The following is a 12,773-nucleotide window of genomic DNA, read 5'->3' on the forward strand; positions in this document are numbered from 1 at the left end:
AGTATTAAGTTTTAACGAATTTAGATGATAGCTTTTTACCAAATAGTTCTTTTACAGAAAGCCTACAAAACATAATTTGAGTGCTCAAGATTTTTTTAGAGCTATAAATCATGATGCTTGAGCACCAACTTCTAGTTTGGAGCTCCTGAATACAGGCAGCTCTTGAATAGTTCAGGCGTAATGCCTGGCAGCACAGCTCCACCAGCATAAGCACTGACGTATAAAACAAATGAGAAACTTCTGAGGCCTGTATCACTAGATCACCACTGAACCCAGCCGTATGTTCAGCACTAACTCATCCCGCAACAGCGGTGTTTTATAATGAGCTAAATATGGGATTGATCCAGAGGTAGCCAGTCATCAGACCTAGGCAAACATGAAGTCAACTCCTTTTTAAGGTTCAAACTATAACTGATTAGCAGATACCAACTAGGTGTCCTCTTAGAGATCTGAAGGTGTTGCAAATCACAAAGATCCCAGTTCCTGGCCTTGATTTTCAGTGGTGGCTCACATGCTCCTACCTTTACTCCTGCTGAAGTATTTCTGGAATGCTGTTTCAGGTATCCCTTCTTCACAAATCTCAGCTTTCCAACCTTTGCTCTGACTTCCAAATGACTTTCTCGAATTAGCATTCACACATGCTATGGAAAAATGGTTTCGAGCTCAGCTTCTGATCGTACCTTTGCCTCATCATTAGATTGGAACATGTCTTATTCACCATTGACCTTCACTTCCCCCTGCCCTCTACTCCTCAAAAAAACTCTACAGGTTCACTACAAACCCAAATCATACCTGACCACTATGTCTCACTATCAAACATCCACAAACAAAAGGTTCCCAATTGCTGGTTCAAGATAGCTGCAGTTTGCTAAGTTTTAGTCAGTAAAATTTTCACATACGTATTCAAGTGTAAGGTTTATTGGGCCCATTGTTCAGTTGCTACAGTATAGAACAAGGGAATCCTGTGTCTCCTAGGTACTACTGCAGTATATTTCTTACTAATAAAGATATCTGATCATTTTGCAAGTTTTTCAATCTAAGTAAGTACTTTGTTTTATGCTGATTTTTGAAAAAGTAACACTACGCAATAATCAGCTTTAAATATAGCCGATTCTCCTGGAGGAAGGGAAAATTTCATCCATATACAAAATGAATATTTTGAAGGTGAATCATTTTCTGATGTTGAAAACAACAGAAAACTAAAAAAAATAAAAGCAGCTCTTGAAGCTCAGACACTACTGCTCTCTGCCAGAAGAGTTCCATATTTCAGAAGAAAGATTTATAATAGTGTCATATCTCTATGACATCATCTATATCATGATATAGATGGCACCAGGCACTGAATTCTCCTTAGTATAAGCTCTTTATACATTTGAGTCTTAAAACTGCAGTGTTTGGGAACTCCTCGAGTCATCTCCAATGCAAGCGTAGTCTTAGCAGCTCTTCATAGGTGCACTCATATCTTTGCCTTTTCCTACCTGCTGCATTTTCAAGTTCTAACCTCAGTAATTGGAGTGAATGGTATCACATTCAGAAAATTATCAGCTTTCTTCCTCCAGCTTAACCTCCCTAACAGAAAGATTAAACTATGCAGAAAGATTAAACTATGAAGTAGTTTGAAAAGTCCGTTCATTTTCAGACTTTTAAAAAGACCTTTGAAGAAATGTCTTAAGTATTAGCATAACTAATACAGCTATATAGTATATAGCTTGGCAATAAATAGCTAAATACTGAAAGACTTCACAATGAAGCATACACAAACTAAGCCAAGTATCATAGAAAGATGTATGGGAAAGCCTAAAGAACAAGTGCCTTAGTTCTTGCTTTTATTTCATAGATAGGTTGAAAAGAAACAGTGGAATTAATGTAACATTCTAAGGAGATTAAATTCTCTTTTATCACTATCTAAGCTTTTGTACACTGAAGGATAAAAGTTATATTGTTTTTCTGAATTTATATTTAGAGGTATGATGATACAATTTTCTCTCATATTCCTGTGATGAAAATAAGCAAATGATAAGACTACCTTATTTAGTAAGAAGTGTAAGTTGTCTTCATTTTCTTTTATTAACAATGCACCTTGACTTTGGACAATTACATTAGAAAGACTGGAGTCCAACTAGTTATTAGAACTTTAAAGTATAAATAAAGTTTTATTTCTTTGGGAAAATTTCTTCCAGATATTAGGTTACAAAACATCTATTTGCCTTTTTGCTCTTATCACAATCAACTTTCATAGTTAGCTAAACAGCATTTAGCACTCTACAGAACAGTAACTACTCTTATGTTCCCACAATACCAATACTCAGTCACTAATATAATTTCTGTTGCCAGGCAATACTAAAGCTTCTGCACTGTATTTCACAGAACCATGCCCACATTACTTAAAACATAAAATATCAAAACCACTATACTACGAAATAATACTGCAAACAAACTTTAATTACATTTTTGGGAGGAGGGGTGGGGGGAACAGACATCTCAACATTCAGATTAGGTTCTTGGGCAGGAGAGAAGCCTCTGCAAACTTGTGAAGAAAGAAAACAAGTGACCATCCAGGCAAACCCAACAGAGAAAAGCAATTGACAGAAGTTGTGCTGTGTGGGTGTGTATATACTTAAAAAGACGTAATTGCTTTTGAGTCAGAATTCTGTGCTATAATTTATATGAACTAAGCTTTCCTTTGAACACCAGCATCAACGACCACACCAGGCTATGAGGATGTTCGACTTTTAGTAGCAACAGGCAACTTCTTTGCAAGTAATTCATCAGATTGAAAGGGATACATTTCAGAATGATTAATGATGAAGCAAGGAATCATTGGGGGAGAGGAGGCAGAAGAACATGCAAGCCTATCAGATCTCAGGTTTTTTCAGTATTATCAAAATCTAACTTCTCTGCTCTGCAGGGAAAAGATAAACTGATCACCATTTCCTCATGAAGAGGCATGAGCATGAGGGTTCCACACAGATCCATGCTAGGAGTCCACATGTTTATTTTGTGAAACTGAAACCTGTAGCAACTCCTAAGACTTTTCAAGCTTAATGTAAATTTTATCCAAACAAAGTATTTGCACTGGAGACTGATGTTCTTCTTCATGGACTAATGACTGGCCAGCAGAGACTCCTCAGTCCTCAATATGAAAGGAAAGTCCCTCAGTTCCTCTATGGTAGCATTATTAGATATAAATCTAGGTCAAGATTTCATTTTCATATCTCTGATGTATAAAGAAAGTCTAATGAGCCTATTTTTAACTTTACATTAAAATCATTAGAAGTATCAACCTCCCTCTCTGCTACTATGCAAAAGGGGTATTCCAGAGAATACTGAATGGCCCAAGCAGACCAAATTAACGAGAGATACTCTTCTCCGTATCACTGGAATTTAAAAAATTTATCATTGTTTTTAACAATGGATAAAAATCCTTTGTTTCTTGAACAGTAATTATTTTATTGGTTATTGTATATTTCAACTAGACTTATATTAGAAAAAGGGAGGATTTTTCTGAATAAGTTGAAGGGGAAAAATTGGATAAAACTTCCAAGTTTTCTGTATGATACAGGAGAAGATGGTTAGAGCGCTCCTGATGAGAGAACTCTAACTTTCTTGTTTCTTTTCTTTGCTTTTTCTTTTTCTTCTTCTTCTTTTTTTTTTGTTTTGTTTTTTTTTTTTTTTTTGTTTTGTTTTAATGGATGCAATTCTTACCTGTCTCTCAAAGAAGTCCTAAGACTCAACATATTTTTGCACGGTTTTAATGCAAAAATGAACTACAGAAATATTACCAGTTCACAGAATTAAGACAATTCTGCTGGTTTTTTGCTCTAGAAAACATTAACTACAATTAACTGGCACAATTTTAGGTAGCAAGCACCTACGAAGGCAATTTCACCTTTGCCAACTTTCTCATCTCTATCACAACTATATGGAATCTTTCATCCATACCAATCCTAAAGCAGTTTCCAGAATTTCTAAGGCTTGTTTACAAACATCTCACTTTGTCTGACACTGAGGCAACAAACTGGTTTTGCTCTGACCAGACACTGCAGAACAATTTACATCATGAGCTAAGGCTATTACGACCATGAGAAACTACAAATTGCATTATGTTCACTCTATCAGCAAAACTCATTGAGAGTATTGCCAACCCATGAGGTTATTGCTTTTAGAGTCTTTGAAAGATGTTAGCTATTGGTTTAAAGATGGTTGTTTTAAAGATGCATTGTTTTCTATTAAAGAGTGACACAGCGGTATGAACAACTGACTCAACCGCGGTTTATTGCGGTTGGCCTTCCATATAGAACTATACTGCATATAACATGTATTAACATGCAGGTACTGTGGGAAATACTTCAGTTGCTTTACTTAAAAAGTTTAAGAAACCAGATACAGAGGCATGGCACAGTGACTCTGCATCTGAAGATGTTTCATGAATTCCTTTTTCATTTGAGCATACTTCAGCTGTTAACCATCTGCCACACCATGTTAGTCATCTGGTCTAGTAGTAACTGAAGTGCCTCAATAGTAGGATAAGCAGTCCTTCTATGTGATACAGTAAACATGCTTGCACTATTCAGATACAGGAGGCACGAGTTTAGTGCGCACTAAACTAGTCGAGTAGATGTTTTGAAGCACTTTACAACCCTTTAAACAAACAGACGTTTAACTCTTAATCAAGATAAACCTAGAGATATTCTTACATGGCAAGACAGAAGCTTACAGTCAAAACACTTACCATCTAACACCCTTAGGCAAGTACATCTGCAAAAACACACAGTGAATAGACAAATAGAAAAAGCATCTGCTAGAACAGAAACTGATCATCTAATGAATTGTCAAAACATTAAGCTCATAGTAGCTTGAGAACAGCCTTGAGTAGTGTTATGAACTATTCTTATTTCATTTCCATATTTAGCATAAATACAGTAAACAAGATATATTTATACAGCGAAGTGAACATTGTTGAAATACTTCTCATCTGATCTATAACAATTTCTGGACTAAATGTTTGTTAACAGGAGTTCATTCACAACTGGATTTCTTTAAGAAGAACAAGCAGAAAGCAGAGCTGTCCTACTGAGCATATGCTTCCTGCGTTTTGTTGAACTGTCAGCATTAAATAATCAATATAGCTCTGGAACAGCCAGCCAGATCCTATTCTACCTTTGGTTTCAACAACAAAGCTGATGGAGCAAATATCTTTACAACTAGCAACAATGAGGAGATGAAGCCATACCAGCTTTTACAGAACAGTATAAAGATTAGTGCAAAAGAATATATTTTGTGTACTGCATGGACTCATGGGGTTTATTTTAAAGTCACTGTTCTACTTAAAACTACACTCCAGAAGTACAGTTACTAATGAAGATTTCCCCAGGAATACATTCTCTCTCTCCTAAAGATGGCACATTCCAAGCCACATTCTATTAATTACTTCTTTGCTTTCTTGAACTCACAGCTTCAGCTATGTTGTTGCCAACTGAACATCCACCTTTAATTATTTATGACCTTTCTGTTCAGAATTTAATTTAGATTTTAATCCTTGCTGGAGAGGTTCTACTGAATCTAACCCTTCTACACTCTTTGCATTCTCTAGTCTTCCCAGTCATCTCACGACCCTACACTATGTTCCTCCTGGCCATGCACTCTCCTCCCCTTCTTTGATTTCTCTTTTTCTTCACTGCCCTATTATGACTCCTCCTTCTTTCCATACAATCACTTTTTCATCTTTAAAAGTCATTGTCAGCTCCACTTAAATGTCACACTTCTTTCTTTTCTAAGGCAATCAAATGGGATGTCTATATTTGTGCTGTACAGCTCTCCTTGTCAATCCAGACCAGAGCAGTAGCAGCATCCTGTAGCTACTTCTAATGCCAAAACACTTAGAAGACACACAGAATGTGTTCTGAATCTCTGTCCTATATTATCATATCTCTTCTCTTTACACTGGTGAAAACTGTTTCAAGTTTCTACAAATCTCTTCCTGGACTAATCTCAGGAGCAGTATTTCTAAGACACTTTAAGACATTCCCTGTCTTCCAGCACCAGTCATACTTTTTCCTGAAAACTCGTTCTAGTTCATGCCTTGGTTTTTTTATTGCCTTGGCTTTTAGCATTTCATTAGCAGGATGGTTCATCTTACTCATCAACCTAGTCCTTCATGGGACTTCAAGAAGCCTCTACTTTTGGCATCTTTGTTAATAAAATATTCTACTGAATAAACATTGGTGTAACACTCATCTCTCAGATATGCCTCACATGACCTTACACTATCTCACATCATGCTATCTGTTTTTATTCTGGCTTTCTAATGCAGATGCCTGTCACTTATCAGTTCAAGCTCAAGATGGCCAAGAGGTGGAAGAGCACACACCAATCATCCTAAAGTAGATTTCTCAATTAACTACACTGTATAAGCTTTTAGTCTTCTCTCAAGAACCTCCCTCCTCCCCCCCCAAAAAAAAAAACAGCTTAATATCTCTCTACTTTTAGAATCAGCAGATAAAACAACAGCACCACTGTAATTCAAGTTATTCTGTCCACATTCCAGCGTCATCTTCTACTGAGAACTGTTGCAGACCCATAGACTAGCACTAAAATCCAGTCTTTCCTCCCCACCTTCTTATACCACCTTCTTATACCTACTTATATAGGTTTGGATTATACCTAATGCTCCCCACCTTCTTATACCTACTTATATAGGTTTGGATTACCTCAGCTACTTTAACACAAGCTGTCTTTCTACACATCCTGGAATCCATTCACAACACTGTGGTAAAGCTTAGCTTCTCAGTCCTTGCTTCAAGTTAACATGACCCCCTTTTTCCTTCTTTTCCTCCCCTTATTCATACTAGAAGATAAGTAACTTGCATTTGTTTTCTCCACATTTGTAAATTTGCATTGATTTTAAGACTTTCCTCGTTAGGCCCTCTTCACATATGGCAGTACTCTGTCAACTTGCCCTTGCACACTGTTGTTAATGGCAGCAATTCTTACATATTTTTTTTAAACTTGTAAAATCAAGTTCAAAAACAAACAAAAAAGCTATATTCTTCATTTACCAATAAATATATGCATTTATAACTGTGCAAATAATAGCAAGTGTAGTATAGTATTAGAATGATGCAGTATATACATTCTGAAACATGATGTATCATCTATCTATTGCATATTGTTTTACTTAACCTCAGAGAGCAAATAAATCAAGGGCATTTTTCAGAAAGTAAACTAAAAATATAACAAGCAGCACTTCACTTTAGGGAGGAGGTGGGTTTTCTGCATTTTTAATATTGAAGCAGAACTTGCTCAAATAGAATAATATCCGAAAGAATACAAGTCACGTTTGACACACTGAAGAGACATAACCTCAATCCGAAGAAAACTGTAAGAGTACAGGGTAACAGCTCCATTTCAGTGCTATATGAAGGAAAAAAAAATTGTTTTATCTTTTAAGTTTACTTGTAATCACTCAGCAACTTTGGAGTTCCTCCCTCTTCTTCCTCTACCCCCCAATCCAGAGAACTCCCGGATTTTTTTCTACCTCCTCCTTTATTTGCACCATAAAATGAATGTATTTTGCAAAATGTTTTTTGCTTAAAGAAGGTTCTTGTAGCTGCCCGCAAATTTGTTAAGTAGGTTATCTGGTTGTACTAGCTATACATTACATCTCATTTAAGTACTCTCTGGGGAAATTCCAGCATATTTTAACATGCATATCACAGAAGATGTACACACACAGACAATACTATGAATAGCCCAGTGAATGAATCGAAGTTTCAACAGGATAAACCATAATTCTAGCAAACATTAACAAATTTAAGATCATGGCTGCAGATGCACTGCAACTCACTTTGTCAGACTTAAGTACTACTTAACAGCATTGAATTATGGTAAATTTTGTAATTTAAGTATTAATCCCATTAGAAAGAGTCACATGCATACATAGCTAGACATGTGCAGTTGCTTTTCTTTGTCATCTTAGTCCTTACAACCTATGAATTTCCAGGAATCTGAGAACACAGTCAGATACATGAAGCTAAGTATTAAATAATTAGTTAGAATAAAATTAAGCCAATAAAATCACCATTCAGGAAGTATCTGAAGACAATCACCACAATCATTTACTAGATTTTCATAATATTACATTTATAAACCTTTTTTACATAAAAATATGGAAGTAAATTAATATGACAGCTAGTCACAATACTAAAACCATATATAAAGGTCTTACATGTACTTTATATCTCATCTCATACACAGCAAACCAAAAATTTTAAGAATATTAAGCAAACTTTGCTTAAGAATCAGGATTTTATATTAATTCAGAAGTTTCTTTGGCATAATTAAATGGAGGAGAAAAACTGAGAAGAATCAAAATATTACTGACAATTGCATGTTACAGCAGCTCTTCTCAGACATACATTTCTCTGTACATTCTATGAGGTTTAAAAGAAAAAAACAAAAATGCTTTCAATGAGTATTAAAGATTAGTCATTGTTTACACAGCATTTAAGTGCTACCAGCACTAGATCAGCACTGTGCATTACTATTTAACCCAACAGATTAGTTATTTTAAGGGGGTGCTGGAGTTCAGTACCATTATCATCTCAGGACAACTCTGCAAGTAAGATATTACAAGCTATGTCTTAGGTATTAACCAGCTCGTAGCATTGAAGGATTCTGCCAGAACAGATGCATGACTGAGAAGCAAAAAATTCGGAATCCTTTATCAATACTTTTGACTTTATTCCTTCCTTAAAGCCCTTCAGTACTATCATAACATTAAAAAAAAAAAAGCTTACTAATGAAATATAATTGAAAAAAGAGACAACAGATATAGGGTTCAGGCAACAATCACACTTGTCAATATACTGCAATTCCAGTAGAAGATGAATAATTGATAAGTTCAAAAAAGCATATAGTTGTGAATTTTATTCAGTTGTGAATTTATTGCAGCAAGGCAATTTTATATCTGTACTGATAAAGCAAGAAACAAACCAATGTTATTCTACTTAGCTTGAAAACAGCTCTTCTCATTTCAAAACGTATAACAAGCATTGTTAACACACACTATCTGAGAATATTACTACAAAATGGAAAACATAATGACTCCTTGCTAAAGTTCGTGAATTTGGTACTTAAGCTAACAACAAAAAATCCAGTTGAAAGAAATGATTCAGTTATATCTTACTCTCTCAAAAAAAGAGAGAATAATCACCCTAAACTCTCAGCATATATTACCTATACAAACAGATCCATATCCCCACAAAATATGCATGGTCACCTACAGTATACGTAATCAGCAGTTAAGCCTTTCTGTTCTACCAGTAACATAAATGTAGCCAGGACAGAATTATACAATATAATTCTAAAAACTTCCAGACACTCACCAAAAGACTGAATGCAGGTTTCAAGAAGATCTTCCAAAGTGGCCCCTTTGGCTAAGTGCCCCACAGGCACCATTGTGACTTGGGCAAGATGTGAAAGGCTGGGAGAGTGATTGATTTGCTTCAGCTCAAGCACTGCTTTGGGGGCAGTGCTGCATCCTTGGGCAGGTTGCCTAAAAAGAAAGCACTGTTGTGAAGTAAGTACAAGAAATGCAAGTGGCAAATTTTCACTGCATAGGAGAGGAGGAGAAATTTAAAAGGCAATTAGCTCCTGGCAGGTAGGTTGGTGAAAGACATAACCCTCCCACTTAATAACTGCACCAAAGAGACTGCTCAATAAATGACATTTTTCCTGCTAAGCGTGGATTGTAAGGCACACAGTTACAGAGCTCTTTGAATGACCTGTCATATTACCAAAATTCTTGTTTCTTTGCTTGGGAGTTATGTTTACATTAAGATTTCAGCATAAGTATAAAAGTCCCTCAAACTGTGTATATAGGACATGTAACACTGGAAGATTGTCATGAAATAATCTACCACCACACATTTTTGTGTCTACATCAAAATAAAGAAGAAAAGAAACGTATAACTATAATCAAGTTTTACACAATTGGGAAAAGGCAGACTAGCTTTATTAATAGTCATTTTCCAAATGAAAGTAAACACTCAAAATATCAGTGCAACTTTACAGTGGAGTATTTCACAGCAAAAACAAAAAACAGAGTAGATTATTTTGTATCCATTCTATATTGTATACTATTATTTCCTACTAAGTTACTTTAAAAGTGCAAACACGACTGAATTAATACCTTTAACCACAAAATTTTACACTTTGAAGAGACCAAAATAAAGCAAGTATCTAGTTTTAGGCTTGTATTTTGCTTGTATTATAAAAATCTTACATGTCAAGAGTATTTATGTTTACTGATAACATTAAAGTCTGTTCACTGCATATATAATCACCATACTATATAAAACAGTAAGTATAGAGTGTCACAAGTATGAAGCGTACTGAAACATTTTCACCTGCATATAACAAGAACTACTTCAAAATCTTGCATGAGCGTATAATCACATAGTTCACACAGGACGTTTCAGTAAAACTGGGGCCTATTTCAGAGACAATTTACACTCCATGACCTTCCTGAATAAGTTACTGCAGCATCTTTAAAAGGAGATATTTAAGGGGGGAAAAAAGGAGAAAAAAAAAGATCATGGGATAAGCTGAAAGCAGATGTAGCTGAAGTTGTTGGGAATGAAGATTTACATGGAGGTGAGGTATAAAGCTCCTTTAAAAGTAATTCTATTTCTTATAAATTCCTAAGGGAACTACTTTGTTTCAGGTGCAGACTCTTGCATTTCAGCTGCAGATATACAAACCTTCATACAGCTTTTCTGTGCAAGACTTCATTAATAATTAACAGTCCTGGGAAGAAAAGGCTTAGAAATTCATCCAGCGTGTGTAACTGCGTATTACAGATGGAGAAAGTAAAGACACATGTCCCAGCATAGGCATTTCTGGAGGAAGGTGGAAATACACATGCCTAATGAAGGCAGACTGGACTCTACCTCATCCCAGTGAATTTCAAGCCTTGTCTTAAATTCCTACTTCATTTCAATGCTGTGAAAGCCATGATGCCACTCACAACCCACGCTGCTCCCAGGTCTCTAGAATTTCAAACCCAGGAAAACCAGGCCTGATCCCACAGAGGTACTGACCATCTCTCATCTCCTCCGCAGTAATTTGACAACAGCTATTGAAAGATTTTTTTCTTCCTTTTCTCTACATTTCCCTCTCAGCTTTGTGAACTTCCTGTTCTCAGACAAAAAAGGGCCTGACGAGCTTTCAGAGCTCTCATTTTGCAAGCTTAAACACCCCTCTCAACTTTACTCCCAAGTCTCTTCAGTGCCGGGCACAGCATCCTCGCAATGCAACGGGGTTTAGTAAAGCGAGAGTGACAGAAGCTAGCAACATCTTGGCAACAACAGAGTCAGCACCGAACAGCGTACAAAAGCAAAACTGTCCACACCTCAAAGAAAAAAAAAGTTTGTAATGTCACTTTGGCCGACTTGGCAACACGTCAGGGAAAACTCAACTGGTGACACATTATCATCCTTTAGAGCAGATCTCTTTGCAGCAGTTATTCGACATGAAAGTGTGGAAAGTGTATATAGATTTATATTTAAAAAGAAAGCGCGGTGGCGGTGTTGCAGGTAGCAGCGGTACGAGCGGCGTTCGCGGGTGTCTGGTAACGGCGGTGGGGACGGGACGGGACGAGGGCAGCGCCCCGGAGCTCCCCGGCGCGGCACCCGGGGCAGGGGAAGCGAGCGGAGCGAGCCGCCCGCGGGCGCTGCCCCGGGGCAGCCCGGCGCCGGCCGCCTCCCGTGCGCGGCGGGCGCCCGGCACGGCCCGAGCCGCCGCTCTCGCCCACCCTGCTCGCCTTGACCCTCCGCGGAGGCTCTTCCCAGCCCCTACGGACCATCCGCCACGCCTGCTCGGCGCCGAGTGGCGCCGGACGGAGCGAAACAAAATCCTCCTCCTCCTCCGCCGCCGCTTTCTCGCGCTTTCCCACCTGAGAGGAAACCGGCGGGCTCCGGCGCGGCCCCACCGCCTCGGACGCCCGCACGCCCGGCCCCGCGCCCCCTCCCCCGCCGGGCACCCCGGGGCCGCCCGGCCGCGGCTCGCCCCGCCGCGAACTCACTGATTCTCCTTCTTTTTCCCTAAGGTTCCCATGCCGGCGCCAGGCGCGGCCCCGCCGCCCGGCTGGCTCTGCCAGGAGCGCAGGGAGCGGGACTACACGGCGGGGAGGCGGTCCGGGGCAGCCCGGCGGCGGCGCCGCGCATCGCCGCCTCGCCCGCTCCCCCTCGCTCGTCAGCAGGCGCCTGCAGCCAAGCCGAGCGGGGCAGCGGCCGCCGCCCGTGACGAGCGAAGATCTTATCAGCAGAAGGAAGTACTACGCGACCGGGCTGCTCTTCTCTGAAGCCGCCGGATTTACCAGGTACTGAACCGCGGCCTCTTGCTCACCGAGCCCGCGTCTGAAACGGCCGCGGCATTTTCCACGGCACAGCCCCGGCCCCGCCGCGCGGCCCTCGGGGCTCGCGCGTGCCTCACGCCAGCCCTCCGCAGCAGGGCAGGGCCGGCCCCCGTCCCGCGCCGGGCTGGCCGAGGAGAGCCGCGTGCCGTGGCGCCTGGGATAGCTGTGTCGGGGGAGGGGGGCAGGGGACAAGCGAGGCGCCGCGTCCCCGCGGGACTCGAGACACCTCGCTACACAGAGCCGCTCGCCCGCGCGTAACCGCCGCGCGCGCGCCCCCGCCGCCGCCCAACGGCACGTGCGGCGGAGAGGGGGCGGCGCCTGCTGATTGGCTGGCGCGCCAACGGCCGGGGTGTGT

The 12,773-nt window shown here is 39.9% G+C and overlaps 1 protein-coding gene across 1 annotated transcript in view; it reads right to left on the reverse strand.

Annotated features, from left to right (window-relative positions):
• RASGRP1 (RAS guanyl releasing protein 1) overlaps positions 1–12,117 on the reverse strand; it is a 44,072-nt gene extending 31,955 nt beyond the window's left edge. Inside the window, exons 1-2 of the mRNA XM_062576703.1 lie at positions 12,086–12,117; positions 9,387–9,556 (exon numbers count right to left, since the gene is read on the reverse strand). Of these exons, the coding sequence (XP_062432687.1) occupies positions 9,387–9,556; positions 12,086–12,117 (202 nt within the window). The remainder of the gene's footprint in view (positions 1–9,386; positions 9,557–12,085) is intronic.
• Positions 12,118–12,773: the final 656 nt, after the last annotated feature.

Source organism: Rhea pennata, chromosome 5 (assembly GCF_028389875.1).
Source record: "Rhea pennata isolate bPtePen1 chromosome 5, bPtePen1.pri, whole genome shotgun sequence".
Classification (NCBI taxonomy): Eukaryota; Metazoa; Chordata; class Aves; order Rheiformes; family Rheidae; genus Rhea; species Rhea pennata.